Below are 25999 nucleotides of genomic sequence, written 5' to 3'. Positions count from 1 at the left end.
CGTACGCCTCCTTTCCTCCTGCGGTCTCACAGGTAAAAGGGCAAAGCGGTCAGGCTGGCAGGCTGAGCGGTCACCGCGCAAAGCTGGTTTGGGCACTGTTTCCTGGCTGGGGAGTTCAGGCCGGGACCCGGGACTTCAGGACCCTGGCCTTTGTGGAGGGCAATCCTCGTAACTACTGCGGGTCTTTTTCTCGCTTGTACGATTTTATGTTAAGAACTAGTTAAAGGTATGGGTGGTGATTGCAGTCAGTGAGCCCACGTGAAGGCACATAAAGGAAAAGGTATGAACGTTCTTGTGTCAGAGGCCCCTGGTACCGTCCCCAGGCCCTGCTTTCTAGTTTTGGGGTGCATATCCAGAAGTGCGATTGCTGGGTCACATTGTAATTCTAGGTTTAATTTTTAGAACTGTCCAACTGCTTTCCACGGCACCTGCCCCATTTCACATTCCTGCCAGTGATGCATGAAGGCTCCCTATTTTGCCACATCCTTGCTAATGTTATTTTCTGGGTTTTGATAGTACAGTATTGATGGATGTGTACTGTGGGGTCATAAGATTTGACCTGAAGAACCACCATTGAGGGGCGCTGCCCGGCTGGCTCAGTCAGTGGGGCATGTGACTCTTGATCTCAGGGTTGAGTTAGCCCTACATTGGGTGTGGAGCCTACCTATAAACAAAACAAAAAAACCAAAACACCACCACAATAAAGTCAAAAATGCTCCCTAGGTAGCGCCCCTCCACCCTTCTCCTCGGGCATCCAGCCTGTCAGCCCTCGCTTGCTTCTCAGGGAATTTGACCCTCTCGAGCCCAGGCTGTCTCCAGAGCATAGACACGGGGCCTGTGAACATCGTGGGGCCCAAGCCCCTGGGATTGCCCCCTGAAGGGCTGGTCCAGGGCCTTTGTGAGCGGGCACGGAATTTACGGGGAGGGTGCACATGATGGGGGTGCCAGCAGAGAGGAGAGGCTGGGAGCCCTAGGAAGGGGGACGGGCAGTGGTGCTCCCCTCCTGGTTTGCTGGAACTTTGCTCTTTGGAAACGAGCTCCCTTTCCTGGGCTGGCTGGCGCAGGCCCCGAGCAGACGCCCTCTCCTGCCCATCTACACAAGGTAAGAAACAGAAACCAAACCAGCTGACACGTGAAGAGGCAGGCCTCTCCCTTCAGTACTGTGAACACTGGGGCTGGGTGACTGGGGGCCGTCCTGGTCACCACGGAGCGTTGAACAGCATCCCTCACACCACCCAATCGACGCCAGCACGGATGTTCCCAGCCCGCAGTCCCTGAGCTGGTAGGAAGCCTGCCTGGCACTCAGCAGGGGTGTGGCATGGAAAGCTGTGCCAGAGACCTCAGTGTACTGTGACTACCGTAACCACTTAAGATGAATGCAAAAACCCGTGACACACGAAATGTCAACTTTTATGTATTTATAAGTGATCTCTACAGCCAATGTGGGGCTCAGACTCATCACCCTGAGATCAAGAGTCACAGGCTCTACCAACTGAGCCAGCCAGGCGTCTCCAAGATGTCAGATTTTTGTTATTTCTCCAAAACGTCAAATTTTTAGATAAAGGATTGAATAGTGTTGTGCTGAGCCATTGTGGAGCCCAAGAGAAAATGAAAGAGTTGTGACTCCGCCCCCCTCAGGACTTAAAGTGGTTGGGAAAGCATTAAAATACTGAAAAGTTGTACGGGTGCCTGGGGGGCTCAGCCGGTCAAGCGGCCGACCCGATTCCAGCTCAGGTTATGATCTTGGGGTTCGGGAGTTTGAGTCCCGCAAAGGGCTCTGTAGTGACAGCATGGGGCCAGCCTGGGATTTTCTCTCTGTCCCTCCCCTGCTTGCTAAGTCAAGTTTTAAAAAATACCGAAAAGTAGTATTTTAAAAAAATACTTATTTCTGAGAGTGAGTGAGTGTGTGCAAGCAGGGGAGGGACATAAAGAGGGAGACGGGGGATCGCTGACAGCAGAGAGCCAGATGTGGGGCTCAAACTCATGAGCCTGAGCCAAAGCCAGATGCTTAACAGACTGAATCACCTAGGTGTCCCTGAAAAGCTGTATTAAAACTCACAGTAATTTGTTTAAATATCGTATTTATAACAGAGTCTGAGTTAGAATTCGACTTTTCTGGCTTTCATGGAAGCAAACTCAGCTATATTTTCATTAAAACCATTAAACATTACAAAAACACACAAAATTACGGGAATAGGGGCACACGTTTCTTTCCGCTTCAGGTCATGCTACGATTCAGCACAGCCCCGGGGCTGTGGACTATCCAGCCCCTGCGTGAGTTGGGAATTGTTAAAAAAGCAGAAGCAGAAAAACTTAGCAACTCACTTATCTCAGAGCTGTTCACTTGTGTTTAAGCGACAGACATTATTTATACGTGTCTGCAGTGACATCGTGACACAGGTGTTGTTATGACGGCATCGACAGGATCTAACAGACCAGTTAAGTGTTGGTACTGGGCACCCATCTCACAGCCGCAGACATTGTCTGCGGTGCTATGGGCCCAGGAAACGTGCCCTGACTAAAAAAATGATGTGCAGAAGAGGGGATCACAAACGCCAGTACTTGAGTTGAAACGTGCAGCGGTTCCGAACGTGTCCTTCGCCACGTCAATTCTGTGCTAAAGCTCTAGTCCCGAGTGTGGCTGCTGGAGACGGGCCCCGGGGTGTGTGATGCGGGGAAAGCAAGGTCAGAAGGGTCAGGCCCTGTCCAGGTAGGGTTTGCGTCCTCAGAGACTTGCTGTCCCTCCCTCCCTGCACAGGTGCACTGAGGAAAGGCCACGTGAGGACACAGCAAGAAGGCAGCTGGCAGTCTGCAACTCGGGAAGCAGGAACTTCCTAGAAACAAGCCCTGCCAGAACCTGGATCTCGACTTCCAGCCCCCAGAATGGAGAACATTTTTATCCTGTTGCTTGAGCCACCCGGTCTGGTGTCTTGTAACGGCGGACTAACAGAACAGCTGTGTTCACAAATGTGCATGTATGTGCACACTGTTTCTAGAATTTTCCAGAACTGGGCAGGAGGGAGAGAACGGACTGTGTGCCACAGGTCCTTCTGTACCTGCTCATTTTTGTGACCTTCGTGTGACGGGCTAACATGCCTGCAAGGTCTGAGACTCTTCCCAAGTTCTTCTCCCTTGGAGTGAGGATTGGATGTGGGTTCGTGCTTCTGACAGGTGTGGACGAGGTGATGATGGAGACACTTCTGGGGAAAGGTCACTAAAGACCCATGGTGTCCACCTGCAGAGATGAAAAGTGGCTCCCGAGGCCCCTACACGAGGGCACCCACGCGAGCAGCTCCTCCCGCCCTGGTCCAGCCTCGGATGCCTTAACTGTGTCCTCCTGAGCCATCTGGAGTCAGGACCACCCGACTAAGTTACTCCTAAATTCTTGCCCACAGAAACCCAGAGGTAATAGACGTTGCGTTTGCTGTTTTACACCAAGTTGTGGGGAAATTTCTTAAGGTAGCGATAGGTACGCTTTACAGGTCTTACCCATTGAGCATCTTAAGTAACCAACTTCTGCCAGCCATTGAGAAATTTCTAATTTGCAAAATTTTGGAACTGAAAGGACCCCAGGGGTCGGTCACTCGAGCCACCAGGGCTGCGGTGAAGGTTACCAAGTCGCCAGCATGACCACGTCGGGGGGGGGGGCGGGTTTCAGAGCACGGTTTAATGCTGTGTGCATTCAAACATGAAAGCTGCTGTCAGAAACACAGAGTCCTGAGTCACGCTGGGCTGTTCCAGGCACCACAGGACCTCACGTGGGAGGGGGCAGCACCGCGGACACCTGGAGGGGAGACGGCAGGGTGAGCCCCCGGCTCCTGCTCTTGTAGGAAAGGAGGCGCTGAGTGGTGATGAGGGACAGACGCCACTGTCGGGCTCCAAAATCAAATCCGGTGATGCCGCTTGGCTGCCGCAGGCCCGGGGGCCCTTCTGGAAGATGGGGACGTAGGAGTCGCTGCAGCCTGTCATGCGGACTGCAGACTGGCACACAGGCAGGCCAGCAGCTGTGGGTCAGCTCCCCCCTGCCCCGCTTGTAAAATGGGGTATCCCTCCATCACGCCCGGGGCTGGGCCGACCGGGGCGGCATGGTGTGGGATGCGCAGTCAGCCCCCGGGCTGGCCGTGCGGGGGCACTGCCCCTTCCCCAGTCCCACGCCCAGGGGTGCTGGTTGGCAGTTCTGCGTTGGCGGGCAGGAGGTGCGTGCAGGGCCCAGCCCAGAGCCCCACCCTCGGGCAGGATTCTCCAGGGCCGACGGTGCAGGTGAGCCTCCCGGACGTGCCACCCCAGCTCTGGGGGTATGGAGAAGCAGCCCCACGGAAGCCCCCTCTGCCACGTGGGAACCGCAGGGTTCACCTGCTGACGGCTGCCGAAACTTACCACAGGGATCCGAGGAGGGTCAGTCTCACTAATCGTCCTTCTTAAACTTGCCGTTGATGTAGGGCACCCAGTCCAGAATGAGCCGCCAGTCCGTGGCCCACACCAGCCCCACGGCGCCCACGGCGCCCCACATGCCTGCTGTGGGAATCCTGCCAGAGGACAGCGGGGGTCAGGTCCTGCCCGGGAATGTCCCTCCCAGCTGTATTTCTGGGTCTCTCCCCGTCCCCAGCTGCCACCGATTCAGCACCCACCACCCCCCAGCCCCTGCCCGGTGTATGCAGAGCCTCTGACAGCTCCACGGGGTGGGCACACAGCAGAAGAGCCTGAGTGGCCTTCACTCCCATCTGCTTTTGCACTGGGATCTTCTTAAGGTTTTTTTTTGGGGGGGGGGGGGGATTTGCTTAAAAAAAGTTAAAACCCCAAGCTCATAACCACCCATCACAATAGCTAACGTCTGCGTGCAGGCACCAACTATGAGGTTTACAGTTGACTCATGACGGCCATAGGACTGAGGGGAGTATCAGGGTCTTGGTCTTAGGGACGGGGAGCACACAGCACAGGAAGAGCAGGTCACTACCCCAAGGATACTCGGCCACATGGTGCAGATCCAGGGCACCGAGCTGAGTCTAGTTCTGACCCACCATGGCCACTCCTCACTATGTCCTGTGATTTGTGGGAGTCCACAGTGGCTCCCACAGTCCCCCCTGATGTTCATGCCTGGTGTACCTCCCCCCTCGGCGCCTGGGCAGGACCCAGTGTCTGGTCTGTAATGAGCGAGGTTCGCAGGGGTGACCTTATGAACACAAGCTTCCAGCACAGGCGCTCTGGCTTGGTCCTGCTCTCTTTGGGGGAAGCCAGCGGCCACCTGAGCTGCCCTACAGAGGAGCCCACATGGCAGAGAACTGAAGGCGCCCCTCCGGCAATCACACACTCGAGCCTGGGAAGACCCCCGAGCAGAGCCTTTGGACGAGACTGCAGCCTCCTGAGACTGTGTGGTGGCCCCAGCCCAGGGGTGCCCGCATCCTTGACCCACACAGACTGGGACAGGATACATGCTGGTAGTTTGAAACTGCCCGCTCTGCGGAGCCACTAGCTATGTAACTATTCCAGGTCCGTCCTCACCTGGCCGGATCGTGGTCAGCTGCGCGCCTGCGACGGTGGGGGTGAGGGCTGGAAGGCCCCCCACCTCGCCAGTGACGACCCCCGAGTGCGGCCCACGCCCCCCACCTGGCGCCTCGGCGGGCTCACGGGTTATTGCTGATGTGGGCACAGCCTCTGGGCTCAACTTTTCCTGCCGCCGCCCCACGGCCGCGAGGCTTAGTGATGTCCCAGGAGCCTTCCCTCTAGGGAGGGTGTGCGCCACCCGCCCCGTGTCCCTGCTGTGCCCGCGGGCGCCCGAGCCGGGGGTGCTGCAGAGACCCGGCGGCCGTGTGCGCCCAGGCGGAGGTCAGGAGCCTGCCGCTCCGCCGCTCTGCGCCTGTCCCATCTGGGACCCGACTCCAGAAGGGGTCCCGGTTGGAGACGACGGGGCCCGGGGGCACATGCTCACCAGTTTCTGGCCAGCTCCCGGTAGCGCGGGCCCAGGAACCTGCTCAGCATCGCGGCGCGGTGCGCAGCTCAGGGTGACCCCGGCTGCCTCCCCGTCGTCCTGCGCACGCGCGGCCGCCGCAGCGCGCAGGCGCACCGGAAGGCCCCGCCCCGGGCGAGCCGAAGGCGCTACGCCCGGCGCCCCCGGTTGCTGCGCGCGCGGACCCGGAAGACATTTGCAGCCACTTCCGGGGAGAGTCGGAAGTCGTTACGGATGCAGCAGAGAGTGGGCAGGGCCGGGAGGAGGGTGCGGTCTCCGCGCCCGCGGTCCGAGTGGCCCCCAGCAGCGCAGCCGCTGGCAACATTTGGCTGGTGATTCTGTGTCTTGGCTGCCTGCCAGAACTTCGTTCGCAATTAAGGAGACGGGCCCCGCGGGGAAGGGGACTTGCCCGGGGTCGCACAGAGGGAAGGGTGCCGCTTGAAGCCACGCCTGGAACGGTCGGCGGGACGTAGGCCACATGGCCGCGCCTCCGCAGCCACAGTGCGCGCCCCGGAGCTGCCTGCCGTTCGGAGGCCCGGTGGGCAGCTTCTCGCACGTCGACCTCGCCCTGGCGGCGGAGGGCGGCCCGGCTCCTGGAGCCGCAAGCGTCCGTTCTGTTCGCGGACGGCCCGCCGGGACCGGTGGGTCCCCCGGGCCCGCCTGGGCTCGCCCGCTCCAGTCACTGCCTCTGCGGCCCCGGCACCGAATGCAGGAGGTAAGGACCGGAGCCCCGCCTTGCCCCGCTCCGGGCGGCCGCTCCCCGGTTTCCTGCAAGACGGCAGTTCCCATGGGGGCTGCAGGTCCCGACCCGGCCCTGGCCGCAGACAGAGACCACGGTCGGGGCTCCGCAGGTGCTCGTTGTTCCTGGATTGGACGTCGTTTCTCGTCTTTACAGTTGCTCTGGGGTTTTGAGCTTGGGATCGCAGGGGATCTGTCGGTTGGTGGAAACTTAAACCGGATATAGAGGCCGTCACGAAGATTGTTGAGAGAGAGACAGAATAACGCTGCCTGAAAAAGTGAGTAGAGATGGGCATAGGGACCTGAGGGCTGCAGGTCCTGGGTCCAGCAGTTCCTGAAGCCTTGCCTCATTGCTCCTTCTGCCTAATGCACTTCAGCTCATGAGGCAGAATGTTTTTCTTTCAAGTGATACAAACCAAAAACCAGTGTAAGAGAAAAGAAGGAAGTTTTATGGCATGTTGGATGGCTTCAGGCACGGCTAGATCCAGGAGTCTGGCAGTATCATTACGGATCTCTCTTTCTCCATGTCTCAGCTCATCTGAGAGCTGTCCCTGCCCTTTGGTGAGCTCTCTCTGAGCAGTGGCGTGTGGAAACTCTGGGTTAACGTTCCAGCAGCCCTTGAAGGAAGACCGCTCTTCTTCCCCAGTCATTGCAGGAAACGTTGTGAGGCCTGTTGTCTTTGGCCTGCTGTGGAAGTGGAGCGGAGGCAGACACTCCTCAGAGGACGTGAGCTGAAGCTGGGGCGGGGAGGACCCCCAAAAGGGAATAGCCAGGATTCTGAGAGCCCAGGAGGTGGTAGATAAGCGAAAAGTGCCCTCCTTTCTCACATCCTGCTGGTCCTCTGCCGGGGCCTCCAGGACTCCCTGTGATAGTTCTGTCTGGCCCTTGGGGGAAACGGGACTCCTTTTCTTTTTATTGCTGTGGCATTCATACAGTTAACCGTTTTATTTTTATTATTTTTTTTTAATGTTTATTTTTGAGAGAGGCAGAGACAGAATGCGAGTGGGTCAGGGGCAGAGAGAGGGAGACACGGAATCGGAAGCAGGCTCCAGGCCCTGAGCTGTCAGCACAGAGCCCGACGCGGGGCTCGAACCCACGAACCGTGAGATCATGACCTGAGCCGAAGTCGGAGGCTCAACCGACTGAGCCACCCAGGCGCCCCACGTACAGTTAACCATTTTAAACTGAATTATTTTGGTGGCATTGAGTGCGTTCACAAAGTTGGGCAACCACTCCCTCTGTCTAGTTGCAGACAGATTTCATCGCCTCCAGAAGAAGCTCCGTTCCGTCCCCATCAGCTGTCACCCCCCCCCCCCCCCACTTCCCAGCCCCCGGCCGCCACGAGCCCCCTTCCTGTCCGTGGATGAGCACGTTGTGGATATTTCACATAAACTGAGTTTCACCCCGTGTGGCGTCTCGTGTCTGGTTCCCTCCCTGAGTGTCGTGTGTTCGGGGTCTGTCCGCGGGGCGGCGGGTGTGGGCGCCTCGCTCCTGCTGTGGCCGAGGGACGTGCCCTCGTGTGTGTGGTGGACGCATGTATCTGTTTCCCCGCTGATGGATTTTTTTTTCATTTAAAAATCTTTACCGCTTAATGAGATATACTTGACCTACAAAAACGCACGTCCTGAAAACATACAACGGGGTATTGGACCTGTGCGTGCGCACGGAAGCACCGTGGCGGTCAAGGTGCCCTCGAGCCTTCCTCCCGCCCTTCTGGACCCTCTCCCACCCCTCCCAGCCCCAGCAACCACCCTTCTGTCAGTTCACCTGCATCTTCTAGACTTTTCTATGCAGTATGTTCTCCTTGGTGCCTGGCTTCCCCCGTGCGACACGGTGACTGCCGAGTGCTCCAGCTTACCGTGTCTGTCACTGGCATGTTCCTTCTACCCCTGGTCGTGTTCCGTGGAAGGGTGGACCTGTGTTCACTCACTCACCTGGTCAAGGGCATTTGGGTGGCTCCCGGTTTGGGCAGTTCCAGATGTGGCTGATGAACAGTCACGTCCGGGCCGGGAGGCACGGGTAGGCGTAACTGATGTGCAACATGACCTTAGCGCCGGGGGCACGACAGCGCATTTTTCCGAAGCAGTCACACCTGTTGAGGCTCCTGCCAGAGACGTGTGAGTTCCTGCTGGATTTGGGTATTTTGCTGCTTTAAAAAGGACACCCACACTGTTTGCCGTGGTCACACTGGGTGGCTCGAGACGACAGACAGGATTTCCGGGGCGGTGTCACGGGGCTGCCTCCATCTGCCTCTTCCAGCCCCTGGGGGCTCCAGGTGCCCCTGGCTCGCAGTTTCTCTTCTCTCTTACGAGGATGCTTGTCACTGATGGGAGGCCCATCCTGCCCCAAGATCCTTAATTACATCTGCAAAAGCCCTTTTTCCAGACAAGGCCACGATCTCAGGCTCCGGGGTTGGACGTGGGCATCTCTTAAAGGGCCGTTGGCGTCACACCGTGGCGTGGGGTGGTCTCCGAGGACAACTAGCGGGGAGGGGCTGTCCCTGTCTTGGTGTGGCACGTGCTGTTCTGCCCTGGCCGGGGTGGGGGAGGGGGCAGCAGGACTGCTGGGGGTTCTGGTCAGGCCTGGGCCGAGTGCGGCCTCCCAAGAGCCGGGAAGGCCTGGGGCTGTCTGGGGCCGGGGCGAAGGCACGCGGCAAGAGCACAGTGACCTGCACGCTGCGACTGTGCTCAGGACACCACTGCCGCTGCTAGGTCGTGGGCACATCCGTGGCACTGAGTCTCCTGTGGCTGCTCCCTGCCTCTGCAGTTCCTTCCGGCGGGTCAGACAGTGCTCCTCCCAGAATGCCCATGAGATGGTCCTGGGGGGGGGGGGGTGATGCCCACGGAGCTGGTCCTGGGGGGGGGGGGTGACGCCCACAGAGCTGGTCCTGGGGCGGGGGGGTGGTGCCTCACTGAACACTTCATTGTTTTTAATGTTTATTTTTGAGAGAGGAGACAGAGACACAGAGCATGAGCAGGAGGAGGGGCAGCGAGAGAGGGAGACACAGAATCCGAAGCAGGCTCCAGGCTCCGAGCCGTCCGCACAGAGCCCGACGCGGGGCTCGAACTCACGAACCGTGAGATCATGACCTAAGCCACTCAGACGCCCCCTTTATCATCTGTTTTTAAACACCTTTTTTGTACAATTCATACACCATCCAACTTACACAACGTGCATAATCTAGTGGGCTTTGGTATATTGCATTATTTTAAAAATTAACAGGCAGTATCTCAGGGAGTGGCTTTTGCCCCGGTGAGCCAGGCCCAGGCCCAGACCCCCAGGAGCCCTTGTTACAAGTGCAGATTTCCCGCCTGACCTGAGCTTTGGTTCTGGAACCATCATGCTGAGCACCTTTCCTGTCACTCTGTGGCTTTCCTTGTAAGAGGGGAATTTGGACGCAGACATGTGCAGAGAGAGAGAAGCCACGAGAAGGTGGAGGGAGTGGTGTGGCCACAAGCTGAGGGCCACCTGGACCACCAGAAGCTGGACGAGAGGGAGGGCAGGCAGCCCCTCAGCATCTTGTCCTGGGACTTCGCTTCCAGAATGAGAATAAATTCTTGGAGGTTTAGGCCACATCCGTGTGTGTGTGTGTGTGTGTGTGTGTGTGTGTGTGTGTGTGTGTCTGTCACGGCTGCCCCCGGAGGCTCGCATGCCCAGGGCCGCAGCCTCTGTCCCCAGACCCCCAGCGTGGCCACCTGCCATGGGACCCTCCCCTGTTGCTCTGTAAGCGCAGCAGCTGAGAGCCTTGGGGCAGCTAGCATTGTCATAAAATGTCACTTATTGCTACAGTGCTGTTATGTACAGGACAGCTCTCCAGGTCAACTTCAGGGAGGATTGCTTAAAAACATCCCAAGGAATCCAGCCGGCTGTGGTGACATCTGGATAAAATCATTTTTCTTAAAGAGCTTTTTTTTTTTTTTTGAAAACCAGTTACCTTGAGGCACTCAGCACACTTCCCCAGAATCGTGGGTCTCCCCTCCCCCAAGGCTGCTTACACGGAATACAAAGTCAGGTAGTGGGGGAGTGGGGCAGAGGCTCCTAGGCAGGTTCCCCAAAAGACACACGAGACACACACAGGCTGGGGGTGCCAGCAAGGAGAGTCCCTCACAAGCCCACGGCTCCTCACTGACCCCTGGCCAGTCTTGATCAGTCTTGGATGGGGAACCACCCAGCGGGAGGCCCCAGGGGACCTCGGGATGGGAGGTAGCTCTGGATGTCCTGCCTGGTGCTTCCCTTGCGGGCGCCCAGCTCCCTAGCCTCGGGGAGTCCCAGGGCTCCGGGAGTGTGTCAGGCTGGTGTGCTGCGGTGAACCCTGGGGTCCATACGACCCGTGTGGGTGTGGGGGTACAGGGAGGAGCCCAGCAGGCCTGATCTGCACCCAGAGATCAGACGGAGGGGCCAATGGTCCTGGCTTCCCTGGGGCTGCAGCGACTCCGAGGACAAGGGCTTTTCACTATAAGCCCCGGACGGTCCTGGGCAAGCTGGGAGGAGCTGGTCTGCTGGGTGACACGTGAGACCAGAGTGGGGACTCAGGGAGACCTGGGCCTGGGATAGGGCCGCCAAGGGCCGAAGGGGCCCACCCTCCTGGTCTTATAGGTGAGCAGGTGCAAAGCCTGAGTGCTTTTTGGGGTCTGGGGACAGTCACCTGGTGGGTGAGGGCTTCTGAGCCAGCCCTGAGTGGTATGCAGGCCAGGTCCCCAGGTCAAAGGAACCGAGGACGGGGTCTCGGGAGGCCCTTGTAGCACCGGGCTCAGCGGTATGGTCCCTGTGCCCAGAACACTGGTCCCAACAAAATCCAAGTTGGGGAGGCCTGCAGACTGGGAGGGCAGCTTGTGGGGTCCCGGGGAGGGACATGGGGGCCCGCAGGCCGTGGGGAAGCGCCTGGGGACCAAGCTGCTTTCAGGAGCTCCTAGGCAGTCCTCATGGGAGGACCACTGCCTCCCTGCAGACACCACCCCCCTTCCAGAGGGAGGGGAGAGGCCGGCCCACCACTTCACAGTCTCTGCAAACCAAGGGAACCACCTAGACTCTTAAACACCAGCTGGGAGACACTTTGTGCCCGACAGCTCCCGGGGTTTGGGGGAGGGGGGGACCTCAGGTTTACAGTGGTCTTTTCAATACACTTTTAATAATCTGTTGATCGTGAAATGCAACGCTCAGCTCTAGAATCAGCAGCAGAAATAGCAAGAGACAGGAGACTTTTATACAAAAAAATTTGTTGCTTACAAAACATATGCAAAAAAGCTTAAAAAAAAAAGATCAAAGGCATCCTTGTTGCTAATTTCCTAATACATTAAAAAAAAAAAAATCTCCTAACTAACGTCCTTTGTTTTCCTTAAGAAAAGAGTCAGGCGTAGGCACGTTCGCCGGCTCGTCCAGAACCGGCCGGTCTGTGCAGCTTCCGCGTCCGGCGAGCGGCAGGTTCGGACTCCCCCGCGTTTTAGACTTAAGGCATTTTTTGTCTCTTCTGACAAAGTGTATATCTTGCTCACTTTCTGGTTTTGTTTACAAATAAAAAACAAAACAAAACTGCCCCTTTGGGCCGGGCCTGGGCTGCAGTTTCAGGATCCGTCAGGTGAGTCCCCAGGTGTCAAGGCCGTGAGACCTGGGGGTGGGGGGCTCAAGGCCGGGGAGGGGCGCCCCCCCCTGCCCCCTCCCCCCCCCCCCGGGGCGGTGCCGGCTCAATGCCGGACCACAGGCGCGCACGGGGCGTGGGCCGGTCACTCGTCCCGCTCTGTCCCGCACTCTGTCCCGCGCGGCGCCCCTCTCACATGTGCCCGCCGGGGTTGTGGGGCTCACTGAGGCCCGGGTGGGCCGCCGAAAGCACCATCTGGGGGTCTCCGACCACGCCCGACACCTTCTCCTCTTCTCTGCGCTTCAAGCAGGCCGCTTTGGGGTTCAGGTTACGCTCTGGGGGAGGGAGAACAACGTGGGAAAGCGTCCCCTCCCGAGAGAGCGAGCGAGCGCTGGAGGAGGGGGCGGGGGAGCGGAGCGACTGGAGCCGGGGCGGGGGGGCGGGGCGTGGCGGGGGCGGGGCCGCCCGGCCGGGAGCCTACCTCGCACCTGCTGCTCCAGGCCCAGAATGACCTGCACGGCCTGCTGCAGGATGAGCAGCTTGGTCTGCGCCTTGTCCGACTTGAGGTGCATCTGGCACATGCGCCCCAGCTCCCGGAAGGCCTCGTTAATGTCGCGCACGCGCACCCGCTCCCGCGCGTTATTGGCCATGCGCCTCTCCCGGTCCCTCAGGTCTTTCTCCTCCAGGGACAGCACCTCCTCCGTACTGCTGGGTCACAGCACCGGGGCCTCTGTTAGTTACGTGTGGGGCGTGCAGGCAGGCACCTGCTGATGTGTGTGCGCGTGCGTGCTTGTGTGTGTGTGTATGTGAGCACGTGCGTGCTCACGCCCACAAGAACGTGCTCATTTGTGTGCACAGGGCACACACTCCTGGAGCGGAGACCCTGGGCGTGTGCCTGTCTCTGTGCCCACCCTTGGGGCCGGCTGTAGGCAAGGCTGTGTGTGTGTGGTTCCTTGCAAAGGAGACCGACGTGTGACTGTTCCCAGAGAGGGGAGGTAGGGCCTGGGGTTCCCATCTGGGGATCTGTGGGGTGCAGGAGGGCATCCCTTGCCCTCTGCCCATTCCACATGCCCAAGGACTGGCCGGGAAGGCAGGGGAGGAGACCCGGGCCAGGAGGATCCCGGAATGATCTTCCCTGGCCAGAGCAGGCTAGGAGTGCCAGGCCTGAGCTGACCGGACCAGCGTGGGTGGGAGAGGCAGAGGAGACTCTGGCTCAGCAGGCAAAGGCCTGGCCCCCACCTCCTGCCCACACCGGACTCTGGCCGCCCCAAGAGCCGGACGTGGCGTGGCCACAGGCGCCCTGTCCACAGGCCCCGACTCTGGGCTGGGAGGGGGGGCTCCCTGGGCCTTCTGCTCTCCCCACTACCGCGAACAGCCCCACCTGACCAAGCAGTGGCTCCGAGTTCCCGAGCACCTGCTGTGGACCGGGCCGCACTCACACGTGACTCTGGAGATCAGACACCTGCCTGCTGGGTCCAAACCCTGGCTCAAGCCCTACAAACTGTGTAGCCATGCGGTTCTGCCCAAGGGACTTCACTCCGTGCCCTTGTCAGTGGGGTGGGGGCACATCGCACTTGGGACACTGCCACGCTTGGTCCCACGGAACATGAAACCGACACGGCGAAGGCCGGCTGTGGTGTGCGCCCAAGACGCGGAGGAGCAGCCCAGGCACCTGCATCTGGGCGGCTCCCTGCTGCCCTGTCCTGCTCCTGTGTTGGGGTGCTGCTGCCCTGCCCCCACCCACCTGCCCTGGGCCTGAGCGGATCCTGCCGGGTGGCAGCGGCGGCGGCGGCCCCCGGAGCCCAGGACAAGCACGCAGACCAAACTGACAGGCCTGAGGCTGGCGCACCCCTTGGTCTCCTTTCTTCCCTCAAGTCCCGACTGGGGGGCTTTGGGGGGAGGAAAGACCCCCAAGGTCGCAGCCCTGCCATCCGGGGCTTGGGCAGCAAGTGCGAGGTAAGGAGGGGCTGCCGTGGAAGCAAAGGGTCGGGTGGGCGGAGACTGGGGGGGGGGGGGCGAGAGGCAGAGAGCAGAGAGCTGGCGCGGGGAACACGGCGGGGGGGTGCCCACACCACCATGGAAACACGGAAACCTCAGAGCTGAGGGGACAGCAGGCCGGGTGGGCTAGGGCCCCAGCTCCGGTCCAAGCGACAGCACTGCAGGAAAGAAAGGGTTAACGGGCGCGCGGGAACAGGAGGCGTTAAGGAAGCAGCTGAGATGGGGAGCCAAGTCCCACGGGGGTCTTTCTGGATCCACACATAAAGCCCTGGGAAACGGGGGTGCGAGACCCCCACCTGTAGATGGGGTCTGACGGGGTCTGATGGGCTGACATGGCCCCAGAATGTGTCTGCTGGGAGCGACAGTGACCTTTGCCCTGGGGCACAGGGGCCTCAGCCAGAGAGCTACAGGCTTCCCAAGAGGGGGAAGGGCTGGGGTGGGCGGGGATCCCCGGGCTCCAGGGACGCAAGTCAAAGCTGCAGTGTCCGGGCCTGAAGGGCTAGGGGTCCGAAGACGGTCCTCCTGTGCCACGGGGGACCCTGGAGCCAGGCTAGGCGGCCCTGGTCAATAGCGGGGACAGCGACTGGGGGGGGGGGGGGGAGGTCACAGCAAGGCAGGACGGTGGCTGCAGGGGGAGGTCACAGCAGGGCAGGACGGTGGCTGCAGGAGAGGGACAGTCACAGCAGGGGAGGCTGGCTCCAGGAAGTGGGGGGAGAGCGAGGGCAGCAGCGGCGGGGGAGGGGAGCGGCGCCCCCACTGACCTCGCACCTGCTGCTCCAGGTTCAGGATGACCGACACGGCCTGGTGCAGGATGAGCAGTTTGGTCTGGGGCTTCTCACTGTTGAGGTGCAGCTGGCACATGCGCCCCAGCTCCTTAAAAGCCTCATTGATGTCTCGGACCCGCAGCCGCTCCCGAGCGTTATTGGCCACCCGGCGCTCCTTCTCCCGCTCAGCCTTCTGCTCTGGGGGGAGAAGGTCGTCCTCGTCCTCGTCCGGGCTACGGGGGGGAGGGGGGGGGCCCGGGGGCCAGAGGGAGACAGTGAGGCGGGGGGGCAGGCGGGGGCCCGCCGACGGCCTCGCGGTGTGGGCGCCGTGTGCGTGTGCGCGTGTGCGTGCGTGCGTGCGTGCGTCCTGCGGGGCGGGGCGGGGCGGGGGCTGAGGGAGGGCTGGCACCTGGTCCGAGTCCGGGGGGGCTTCGACTCCTTCTTCTCCTCTTCCGAGTTGTCAGCCACTGAGGCGTCCTCCTCGTCCTCCTTCTCCTCCCGTTTGATCTCACCGGTACCCGAGACGGCACTGGTGCGCCCGAGTCCTAAGACAGGCCTGGGGTTAGGGTCCGGGGCACCTCCAGGGCCACTTAACCGATCCCTTCTGCCCCGTGTGAGCTGTAGTGAGCTCTCCTGGGAGAGCCAGGCCTTTGTTTGCAAAAACAACAACAACAACAACAACAACAACAAAAACCAAAAACCCAAAACTCCCCCCAACAAAACCCAATGAAACAGCAATAACAAAAAAACAAAAAACACACCCAGAATCAGGTCCCTCCCTCACGCCACAGTCATCAGTTCCAGACAGACCAAGGTCTGGTGGGAGAGGGGATACTCGACAACCTTTAGAAGAAAACGCGTGGAGACTCTGCTATGACTTAGAGGTGGGGGAACTAGTTCCTGAAATACTAAAAGAGCTATTCTCGAACGAAGAAAGAAATTGCTAAACTCAACTATGTCCATTGAGAATTTCTGATTACCAGGATACCATACCAAAAAAATAAGAAAATATGCCACAAGCAATACTTGTCACGTATAAATCAGTGAAGGCTTGGGCTCCATAATATGTAAACAGCTCCTACAAACCAATAAAAGGACCAGCGGCTCAACAGGAAAACAGGGAGGGTTCCCAGTGGGCAATTCATATACAAGGAAGCGGCCATGGCACCACACCACGAAACTGAGAAAATGCAAATCAGGATCCGGTAAGCCATTAAATCGGCGGACTCGGCAAGACCTAACAATTTGGAAGGACTGCCCGTGGGAGGGAAGTTGGCAGGGCCAGTTTGGGAAATAATCTGGCGTTATCGGAAGGGTACATGCAACCCCCGATCCCCACAACCTGGAATCACACTCAAGAAACTCTTGGGCACAAGCTTCGGAATGTGGCAGAAAGCACCACACGACAACAGAGTGCGAAACAACGTAACGGTCTACACTAGGGCCAGGGCCCATCCTCAGCCACCGGCAGCAAGGTGGCCCTCCCAGCCAGTGCATCATGCCAGCAGGGTGCCAACTTCACGAAGCCCAACACCGCACGATGAAATCTAGGCTTTGGGGTGCCTGGGTGTCTCAGTCGGCTAAGCGTCCGACTTCAGCTCGGGTTATGATCTCTTGGTTCATGCGATTGAGCCCCGTGTCAGGCTCTGTGCTGACACCTTGGAACTTGGAGCCTGCTTGGGATCCTCTCTCCCTCTCTCTGACCCTCCCCTGCAAAATCAACAAATTAAAAAAAAAAACAAAACACACACACAGGGTTTAAAGGCACACAGCAACGTTGAACTTGGAGCTCTGCAACAGGTGAACTCGGAGGGCAGGGCCAGGTCGGGGGGGGAGGGGAGGACTCGGGGATACAAGATTCAGCTCATGGAATCCCCCCAACACACCACGGACATCAGGGCATCCTGGGCACTGTGAGGGGTCAAGCAGCATCCCTGCCCCGCCCCCCTGAACTCAATGCTAGGAGCTCCCCAGTTGCGATGACCACACGTGTCCCAGATACCATCCAGTGTCCCCTGAAACCCTCGGCATAGAGTGATAAAAATCAAGACATGCAGAGGGGGCGCCTGGGGGGGCTCAGTCGGTTAGGTGTTGACTTCGGCTCAGGTCACGATCTCGCGGTTCGTGAGTTCAAGCCCCACGTCGGGCTCTGTGCAGACAGCTCGGAGCCTGGATCCTGCTTCGGATTCGGTGTCTCCCTCTCTCTGCCCCTCCCCCACTCACACTCTCTCACAAAGGGATAAACCAAAAAAAAAGAGAGAGACAGAGAGAAGCTGCCCTGACGTGGGCTGCGTGGCCGGCTCCTGGGGGCTCCAGACAGCAGGTGGCACTATCGTTACCCACATCCTGTTACCGTGTGATGTGGCATTTTCCACAAGGTGGGCACGTGATGTGTGCACTGCCCAGCAGGCCGGCCCCTGTCTGGACCTCGGTTTCCCCCACCACGGCGGAGCCAGTGTCAGCATGGCATGTGGGGGGGGGCGTCGCCCCCCCTCCCCCCCCCGGGAGGCCTCGGCCACAGCGGGAACGATGCCTACTGGCCACGGGCCTCCCTCCAGCCGCGTTCAAGGCAGTCACCTCCTCGGTCCTTTCCCTGGAAAGTTCACACCCCATGGCCACCGGCCACGACCCTGACCCCACGTTGTCCAGCTTGGGGTCCTCATCTCAGGAACCTGTGGTACAGTCGCCCCACCCCCCACCCCCAGCCCTGAACTCCACCAAACGCCGAGAAGGCCTGGACCCCACTCTGAACTCCAGACCCGAATCCCACCACCAACCCCGCATCTGAAATCCTGTGGCCTCTGTGCCTTCCGAATACCCGGAACTCGCCACCGCGCCCCCCGCAGGCCCAGCACAGTCCCCTCCACCCTGGATTTCAGGTGCCACACGGGTCTGTTCTCCTTGCTGCCACCAGAGGGCACCCGTGAGCACCGCGTCTGGCAGGTCCCTGCCCTTCCCACAGCCATCTGGGGCTCTCCTGGTACCTCGGGGTTAAAGCCCAGTCCTCCCCCAAGACCCTGCGAGACTTGCCTGGTCCCCTCCCTGACCTCACTCTCTCCTTGCCCGTCCTCCCCTTTCTCCCCCTCACTCAGCACAGGGCTCCTCACTATTTCTTCAACACACCATCACCCAGCCCCAGGGCCTTTGCACACGCCTCACTCAAGTACCTGTCAGCTTTTGCTCCTGCCTATCTCGGCTCAAACGTCACAATCTCGCACCCCTTCCTCCCCACTTTTGCCCCTTTCCTTTTGCATTGAGTCCACTGTTGATCTTCCCACTCCAGTGTCACCCCCGCAGGGACAGGCTTTTTTGTTTAATTCTCAGTTCACCCCCCAGCGCCGAGAAGAGCCCCAGGCGCACAGCTGACGCTGAATGTATATGTGCATGTGCCGGGAACCCCCAACGAGCGAACGTGAGGACATCAGGCTCCACCTCCCTGAAGGAAGGAACAGACAGGCTGACCTTGCTGGCCTCCTGAAGGGCCTCCCAGTGCAAGGTGTGGGGGATGCTGTGTATGGTGGGGGCCCCACCCCGGGGCCTGGCAGAGAGCAGACCCCTGGCCTAGCCCTAGCCTGGCGGCTCTCAGCAACTCTGCCACCGTTTTCCAGAAGACGAACCCCATTCGGGGGCACAACGCCCGCTGACCGGGCCTCGCACAGGACGTCCGGGCACAGCTGACCCCAAGGCGCCGGCCACCCCTTCCACCGTCCCAGCCGGGACGCGGAGGCTTACCACTGTAGGAGTCTGGTGGCCGAGAGAGGTCGGGGAGGGGGCCGGGCTGGCTGGGGAGGGCTACGTGGCTGTGCGTGAGGTTGCCGCCGCCTGTGGGCGTGTCTTCCGAGTGGCCGCCTCCCACCTGCAGGCAGGGGACACGGCTGGTCAGTCGGCCGGCCCACCTTGCCCCCCCACCCCCGTTCCCCTCAGCCCGCCTTCGGACAGCACTCACCAGGCTGGCGTGTCGCCCACCCAGGGGCAAGACGGGGCCGGGGAAGCCGGAGGCCAGGGCCCCATGGCCAGGCAGCAGCCCGTGACCATCAGCTGCCGTGCCCACCGCGTGACTGCGCAGCACGTGGATGGCCTCGTCCAGGCGGTCCTCTACCTTGTTCTGGAAGGGGGTGTTGGGGAGCTGGTGAAGGGCCGACTCGGGGACCCTGCATGGTTCTACTCCACCGGCCGGGAGGCCACAAGCACGGTCCGCCAGCTTTGTTCCTCCCGCCCCATGAATCCACCATCACCGGGGCGTCTACAAATTCCGCTGGTCACGGGCCATGGTTTCGAAGTCACAGAAGCCACTCACAGCAGACACGCTGAGCCGCCCTCACGGGTGACCCCTCTATCCCAGGAACAGGTATCCCTACCGATGTCACACCTACGAGGACCATGCCCCCCGCCCCCCGCCCCCCCCCCCCCCCCCCCCGGAAGGCTGGGGCAAGAGGCTCACCAGGCTGTGACGACCCCCATCGTAGCTGGGCGATAAGGCACCGGGGGCTCCTGTTCGGGTCCACTGAGACGTCCCTGGAAGGGGTGGGTGGTGCGTCAACGGGGGCACCCGTGGCTGGGTGTGTAACCAGCCGGATGGGAGCCGGAGGGAGAGAGCGGGTAGGGAGGCGGCCAAGGGGACGGTCACGCCCGGGCCGGCCACCCGGGGACCCTGATGCCCGCAAGGCCGGTCTAAGGGCCAAGTTGGGAATTTAGCTCCGGCGGGGAGGCCAGGCGGGGCTCCCGGGAACCCACCGTCTCCGAGACCCACACCCCGCCTCCCACGAGGAAGGCAGCCCGAGGGCACACGTGGCAGGAGTCTCAGAAGCCAGAGCAGGGCAGTGGTTGACCGAGGGCCCCTGCACGGGCCGAGGTGAGGCGAGGGCCCCTGGGGCTCCCTGCCGCACAGGTGAGGGCCTGCGGGGTTTCTAACAAAACCACCCGGCCTCCCCGAAACTTCACAACGAGCTGATGCCCGGGTAGGTCTTCCTGGGAACAGGAGGACCCATCCCCCCCTCGGCAGGGTCAAGCAGAGGGTCGCGCGACTGGTGCCTACCTATCGTCCAGGAGGTGGACGAACACCGACACGTGCGTGACCCAGAGTCCGGCTGCGGGGCTCCGCCTGCCACTCTGGCGGGTGGACCCCATGCCCTGGCCCTGCGAGATCCCATCTGCCCCTCACGGCTCACACAGCGCGGACTGGCTCAGAGCTCACCTCTCTGTCCCAGAGAGACAGCCTCTCTGGGATGCCCACGGGAACACGAGCTCCGGGGCAGGTGGCCCAGCCAGGGCCGGGGTACCAGATGTAGCCCCCCCCCCCCTCCCCAGCACCGCACACAGACCTGCCAGGCCCTGAGGGGAGCCCACGGGGGTCGAGGGGCTGGCGGAGAAGTTATTGCTCGAGTGATCCGGGGAGTAGATCTGCGACAGGGAAGAGAGATGGGGCCACCCGCCGCGTGGTCAGGGGCAGGCTCCGGCTCCCGGCTCGCCAGCCCCGCCTCGCCCGCAACCCCGTCCCACGCCTCACCGAGGCCAATGCCTTCCCGAGGGCGTCCCCAGAGCTGCCGGCCGACGTCCCGCGGGAGCCTGGGGGTGGAGAGGCGAAGCCCCACGTCAGGGACGTGGCGGCCCCAGCACCCAGCCGGCCCCACGCCCGGCTGACGGGGAGCCCCCGTGCGCTTGGTCCTTCCGTGCCTGACACAGGCGCCCTCGCCCGGCACCGGACAGCCCGGCCTGGGTCTGGGTTCTGGCCTGGCGTCCCACCACCCACCTCCACGGAGACTCTGACGCAAGGCAAAGCGGGACCCGCCCTTCCAGAAGCCGTTGCGGCCCACAACGCGGACACAGAGGGCGGGATTGGGAGAGGGAGGCGGCAGGACGAGGCCGTACCCAGGAGGCCGTCGGCCCCGCTGACGGGGGGCGTGTGGCTGGGGGCGCTGCCGTAGGCGGCCGCGGGGGCCAAGGAGAAGGTGGGCACCGCTGGCAGCCGTCCGTTCACCTCCGCTCCGTGCAGCTGGTAGCCCTGGGGGCGGGTCAGGCGGGGTCAGGCGGGGCGCCCCCTCCCCCCCAGCCCCCCACCACCCAGGCCGTACTCACCATGCGATCGTGTGGCTGCAGGCTGCCAAAGCCCCCGCCCAGCACGGGCCCGAAGCCCGCCTGGCCTGGGGGATTCCAGAGCTCGGCCGCAGGCTGCAGGCTGCCATCTGCGGGGGGGGGCGGGGGGCAGACGGTGAGGCGGCGGGGGGGGGGGGGGGCCGGCCCGGCCGGCCCCGGCCCCCTCAGGCGAGCCCCCACGTACCTGCCGTGTAGAAGGGGGTAGGGTAGGTGCCGCTGGGGGTCTTGGCGGTTGGGTAGGCGGCGGTGTCCCTGCCGTAGTCATCACCTGAGCTGGACGGGTACACCTGTGGGCAGGTGGGTGCGGTCAGGTGGGGGGGGGGGGGGGGAGGACACCCCACCCCTCTGTGCAGCTGACCTTCCCCAGCACTGGAGGCTCTGGTGGCGCCCTTACTCCTCTAGTTCCTCCCCTCCCCACCTCCTGTCTCCCCCTGCCCCCCCAAGTTCCAGGCTCTGGCACCTGAGGTCTTTGCAGACGGGACCCCCTGCTGAGAACGCCCCCCCCCCCCACCCCCCTCAGTCCGGAAGATGCTCTCGGTCCATCAGAGCAGAACCTGGATGTGATGCCCCCAGCCCTTCCTTCTTCCTCAGCCCCCTGCACCGGAGCCCCCCCAAGGCCGCAGCCCTGATCACAGAAGACGTGGGGGCCTCGGAGGCGGGGCCCTGGACTAACACCCAGCCCTTGGTTCCAGAGCGCCAAGAAGGCAAAGTAAGCCCTAGGGTCATGCTGACGTCGGAGGAACACTGCTTGAGGCGGAGGCCAGGCTGGCAGGAAAGCCCCGGGTCGGCTGGGAACGCCCGCCCTGGCCCTGGAGCGGAAGTGGGGTCAGTGCCGGTGGGGTGGGCCGGGCCGAGTCAGGCTCAGGGGGCTCTCAGCTCTGATGTCCCAGGAAACCGGGGCGGGGGCTCAGATGGGGAAAGCGGGGGTTGAGGTCTCAAAGGAGCTTGACCCACACCTCCCAGCTGCAGACCAGAGCGCCAACCCTGTGACCCTGACCCCGGGGTCTGGTGCAACCTGCGTCGGCCTACAGGGGCTGTGCCCAGCCCGGGGGGCCCAGGGGCTCCCGGACGCCGGTGCAGGAGCCAGACACCCCAGCAGATTGCCGTTTCTTCCAGGGAGTCCGTTGCCAGAGCGTGGCCCCCTGCCAATCGCCAGGCGGCAGGGCGGGGACTCTCTGACCTGGGCCTCCAGGGTGCCCCCGAGACCCCATCACACTCAACCCAAGGTGCCTTGCCCACAAGTGCCACGTGGCTCTTACAGGAGGAATCCAAGCTAGACCCGAGAAACAACGTCCTGGATTCCTGCATACCAGCTGTCACAGCTACGACCTCCAGCCTGGGGGCCACCCCCTCCCCCCCGCTGACGTGCGGTGGACCCCCAGAGGGACGACCCCGAGCCCGGGAACGTGGCACGTGGGACCCCGCGACTCACCGAAGACGGGAGACCTGGCGGCACCTTCCGGACCTTCTTGGGCTGTGTGTCTGTCAGGAGCAAGGGGAATCAGGGGTCCTCAGGGCGCCTCCTGCCCCCACCACGTGCCCAGGTCTCTGCTCCGTCCCTCCCTGCCACCTTCCTGGCTCCCGCCCTTGCAAACTCGCCTACTGCCCAACTCAGGGACCCAAAATCTCTACGTGCAGGGCTCATGCGGCCACTCGGGCACGCAAACCACAGGGACAGCGTGAGCCACCAACACACGTGGCCCAGCCGAGGAGGAACCGGGCAGTGCCCTGCTTCTGGAAACCAGGTCCTCCTCACGGCCGACTGAGTGCCCGGAGTCTTGCACCTTTGGGTCTTGTGGGTCCTGCTGCCATTTAAGGCGTCCCCAAGCACGGTGCCGCGGTGCGGGCCGGTGTCCCCAAGCGTGACAAGGCCACGATGTGGCGGCAGGGAAAACCCGCACCGGGCGGGTCACGGGGCTGCTGGCCCAGAGCCGAGCGCCGAAGGACCAGGAGGAGACCCTGCACGAGGCGTGCCCGGGGCAGACGCTCCCAACGCGGGGCCCGAGCACACCCGCTCCTTCCCCGCTACCACCCGTCCCTCCAGCCAGGCCCCGCAAGCAGCGGGGGGGGGTGGGGGGGGGGTGGCGGGGTCCCCACTCACCCAGTCCGCTCTCCGCGGCTCTCCGCCGAGGGTGGCCGGCGTAGGAGTAATACTGGGAGCTGCCCTTGGTGCCCGAAGGGGACAGTGGCCCCGGGCTGCTGAGGGCCAGCTCGCTAGGCAGGAAGCCAGCCTGGGGGGGAACGAGAGAGAGAGAGAGGTCATCGTGGGGCGCCGGGCCGGCATCTGGCCCCGCTGCTCGGAGCCGCCCGAGGGGTGCCGGCGGCCCTCAGCGGAGCCCCTTCCTGCCCTGCTTGGCACGGTCCCCTCCCGACACCAGTGCCGTTTCTCTGATCTCAGACGTGAGCGACCGTAAGCCTCAGGCTCTTTCCCAAGAGGGAGAAAGAAAAGCCGCCAGCAAACCGCAGCCCTTCTAGGACGCCGGGCGTCGAGGCGTCAGAGAAACCTGGTGGCTTCACTCCACGCGTTTTTTGTTTTTTTAAAGGTACCCGGCTTCGGCTTTGTTTTGCGTGTGTTAATTTGAAACAGACTTCCTTTCCTCAAGGGCAGAAACGACCAGGGTTCCAGCTGGTTCTGCAGCTCAGGTGAGCGGCCGCTCCACGCCTCACCCTTCCTGTCTATACGGCGGGCACTCTGGCTGCGCCCACAGCGCACGGGGCCCAGCAGCCGGCTGGCCCTCAACAGCTGCACCCGCTACGGCTCCTGAGGGGACACGGCACGCGGACAGGTGGCACCAACCGGGACAAGGCCCGGCCGCACCGAGCTGGAAGAGTCCCAAGCCGGGGGCCACACTGGGACACGGGGGCTGGTCACTGCCGCCCTGCCTCTCAGCTAGGTCAGCGTGGTGGGGCTTTCACCTGCGCCGGGGGCTCCCTGGGAGGCTGTGGGAGACCCAGGGCCAGGCTGAGAGGCGGGGGGGCATGGGGGGCGGGTTGCAGGCCGGCCTCAGCGTCCCCGCCCACGGCCTGGGGGTGGCACATGTCTCTCAGACCCTCCAGCCGTGCACGGTGACCCCCGAAACCATTGTTGCCCTACAGACTAACTACGCCAGGTCGGGGAGCCACGGGACAGGGGCCGCGGCCTCCCCGGCACCCCCTCGCCCGGTCCACACCCAGCCTGCCGGCCTCCCGGGGTCTGGCCGTACTGCAGCCGACTGGCTCTTGGCTCCACCAGGGAACCTCTTGCAGAGAAGAGGTCCGGGACGCGTCTGTTTACAGTCACAGCCCCGGCGGGGGGAGAGGCGGGGGGGCAGACGCGTGACGGGAGCCCCCCGCTCCACTCTCCACAGCAGCGGGCCCAGCAGAGGGGCCCTGGCCCCAGACCTCACCTGGCTCAGGCCGCCAACAGCCGCATCTCCCCCGAAGGCAGTGTATGTGCTTCGCTCGCTGCCCTTGCCTGGAAGAGGAAGACTCGCTGGGAGCTGACCCGGGGGTGGCGCGTCCCAACGGCTGACCCACCGCCAGGCACGTGCCTGCACACAGCGGTCACTGGATGGGTGCGCAACACCAACAGGGCTCCGGAGGAGCCCTGGTCCCCCCGTCAGGCTCGCGGACAAGCAGAGGTCCGCACAGACGCTGTCCCAAGACGACCTGCAGAGGATTTGGTGAACCGCTGGGGGCCCCCGCGTGTGCTGCCCCCGAGGGGGGACGGACGGCAGGGGTCTGCACTTGGCCTTCGCCTTCTCCATTCACGGTCCCGAGGCATCCACTCCGCAGAGTGCTGGGCTCCCAGGGGACAGGCCGGCGTCCCGTGCACCCGCAAGGTTCAGCACCAGGGCCCTGGGCTCCACCCAAGCTCCTGAAGAGCGTGTGGCGGCCCCTGTGTGGACGCAGCCTGCCCATCGGTACCAATGTCAACGGAGGCCTGGACCTACCACTGACCTGGCCTCGCGGAGGCAGAGGCCCAGGCTGACCAGGACCCGAGCCCCTTAAAGCTGATTCAGGCTGAAGCTGGGCGCTGGTGACGACTGAGTGGAAACCATAACCTGCCTGGACGTGAGTGAGGGATTCAAGTGCTCAGCCGACTACTGGATTTCCTCTCAAGCTACAGGAGAACGTTCCCCAGTTCCTTTACACAGAACTACAATTTCAGCCCAGCTCCTGGAACAGGTGCTGCTGGGGGGATGCCCCACGGGCTATGTCCCCAGTCCCACCTCCCCAAGACCCAAGAGGCCAGAGGGGGTCTGTCCCGGTCCCGGGAGTGAACGGTGGTGCCCTGGCTCCCGTGCCCCCGGGGTCAGCAGGGCAACAAGGCCACGGCTCTGGGCTCGGCCCAGGAAGGCGGCTTCCCTCCCAGACTCTCAGCTCCCCTGCAACAGGAGCGGGTTGGGGTCCGGGCCCTGCGTACAGCAGGCACCAGACAGGGGCTTCCTGGGAGGCAGGACGAGGCTGGAGAGGTGCGGCCACGAGCCCCTTGGGCCCAGAGAAGGGACCTAAAGCTGTGCGCTGGGCCCGCACATCAGGGTGGGAGGACCGTGGCCTCACTGCGGAGCTGGACCAGGCTGACAGCGACAGCATGAAGCCCAGGGCGGCCTGGGTGCCACGTGCTGGGACTGGGACACAGCTGGGCTCTGGGCCCTGGTGACCAGGCCTGGCCGTGGGAAACTGCCCACGTCAGGAAGAAGCGGGAGGAAGGAACAGGCAGAAGGGAAGCGGCGTCCCGGCAGGCGCACAGGCCACCCGAGGCCACGTGCTGGGCCCGCCTCCGCCCTCCCGGTCTGGGAAACGGGCAGACTCCCGCCGCACAGCGTGTCCTCGGACGCTGCCCCCCACTCCCTCCACAGGCGCCGCGCACCCTGTCGTGGGGACGTGCACGGCCACCCGTCCACC

At 62.4% G+C, this 25999-nt stretch overlaps 2 protein-coding genes and 1 long non-coding RNA gene across 17 annotated transcripts in view; 1 reads left to right on the top strand and 2 right to left on the bottom strand.

The window, feature by feature from the left end:
• Positions 1–3647: 3647 nt before the first annotated feature.
• LOC106983706 (cytochrome b-c1 complex subunit 10) lies at positions 3648–6083 on the bottom strand. 2 transcript variants are annotated; one of them, XM_027049512.2, is made up of 3 exons: positions 5927–6083; positions 4378–4526; positions 3648–3930 (listed from the first exon to the last, which is right to left on the bottom strand). In XM_027049512.2, exons 1-2 carry the CDS (start codon positions 5974–5976, stop codon positions 4406–4408), a joined length of 171 nt encoding a protein of 56 aa, XP_026905313.1. In that variant the 5' UTR covers positions 5977–6083; the 3' UTR covers positions 3648–3930; positions 4378–4405. The 2 variants fall into 2 exon arrangements, with proteins under 2 accessions (XP_026905313.1, XP_026905314.1); XM_027049513.2 differs by having other exon boundaries at positions 3648–3784.
• A 5708-nt stretch (positions 6084–11791) lies between these two features.
• Positions 11792–25999, bottom strand: part of TCF3 (transcription factor 3) — a 31274-nt gene continuing 17066 nt past the window's right edge. The window contains exons 6-20 of one of the 14 annotated variants that reach the window (XM_053220196.1): positions 24499–24566; positions 23214–23343; positions 22545–22594; positions 21297–21399; positions 21095–21201; positions 20888–21020; positions 20526–20584; positions 20341–20419; positions 19461–19534; positions 18966–19124; positions 18752–18875; positions 15429–15564; positions 15017–15252; positions 12403–12592; positions 11792–12362 (exon numbers count right to left, since the gene is read on the bottom strand). In XM_053220196.1, the coding sequence (XP_053076171.1) occupies positions 12450–12592; positions 15017–15252; positions 15429–15564; positions 18752–18875; positions 18966–19124; positions 19461–19534; positions 20341–20419; positions 20526–20584; positions 20888–21020; positions 21095–21201; positions 21297–21399; positions 22545–22594; positions 23214–23343; positions 24499–24566 (1601 nt within the window). In that variant the 3' untranslated portion in view covers positions 11792–12362; positions 12403–12449. Of the gene's footprint in view, positions 12363–12402; positions 12593–12738; positions 12966–15016; positions 15253–15428; positions 15565–18751; positions 18876–18965; positions 19125–19460; positions 19535–20340; positions 20420–20525; positions 20585–20887; positions 21021–21094; positions 21202–21296; positions 21400–22544; positions 22595–23213; positions 23344–24498; positions 24567–25999 lie in introns of those variants that run through there. The other 13 variants (XM_053220198.1, XM_053220197.1, XM_053220203.1 and 10 more) reach the window with 13 other exon arrangements.
• Positions 22497–24358, top strand: LOC128314978 (uncharacterized). The gene is made up of 3 exons (XR_008297375.1): positions 22497–22656; positions 23656–24006; positions 24209–24358. It is a non-coding gene; the product is annotated as an uncharacterized LOC128314978 (long non-coding RNA).

The sequence above is a fragment of the Acinonyx jubatus genome, chromosome A2, assembly GCF_027475565.1.
Source record: "Acinonyx jubatus isolate Ajub_Pintada_27869175 chromosome A2, VMU_Ajub_asm_v1.0, whole genome shotgun sequence".
Classification (NCBI taxonomy): domain Eukaryota; kingdom Metazoa; phylum Chordata; class Mammalia; order Carnivora; family Felidae; genus Acinonyx; species Acinonyx jubatus.
Note: the sequence above shows the minus strand (reverse complement) of the source record. Positions and strands in the feature narration are given on the sequence as shown.

What these genes read in the sequence shown, in the direction of transcription:
- LOC106983706 (XM_027049512.2), bottom strand. Translation starts at nt 5,976, where the DNA reads ATGCTGAGCAGGTTCCTGGGCCCGCGCTACCGGGAGCTGGCCAGAAAC. An exon ending in CGGGAGCTGGCCAGAAACTG is followed by an intron (nt 4,527 to 5,926) that starts GTGAGCATGTGC and finishes GTCCTCTGGCAG; the next exon opens with GATTCCCACAGCAGGCATGT.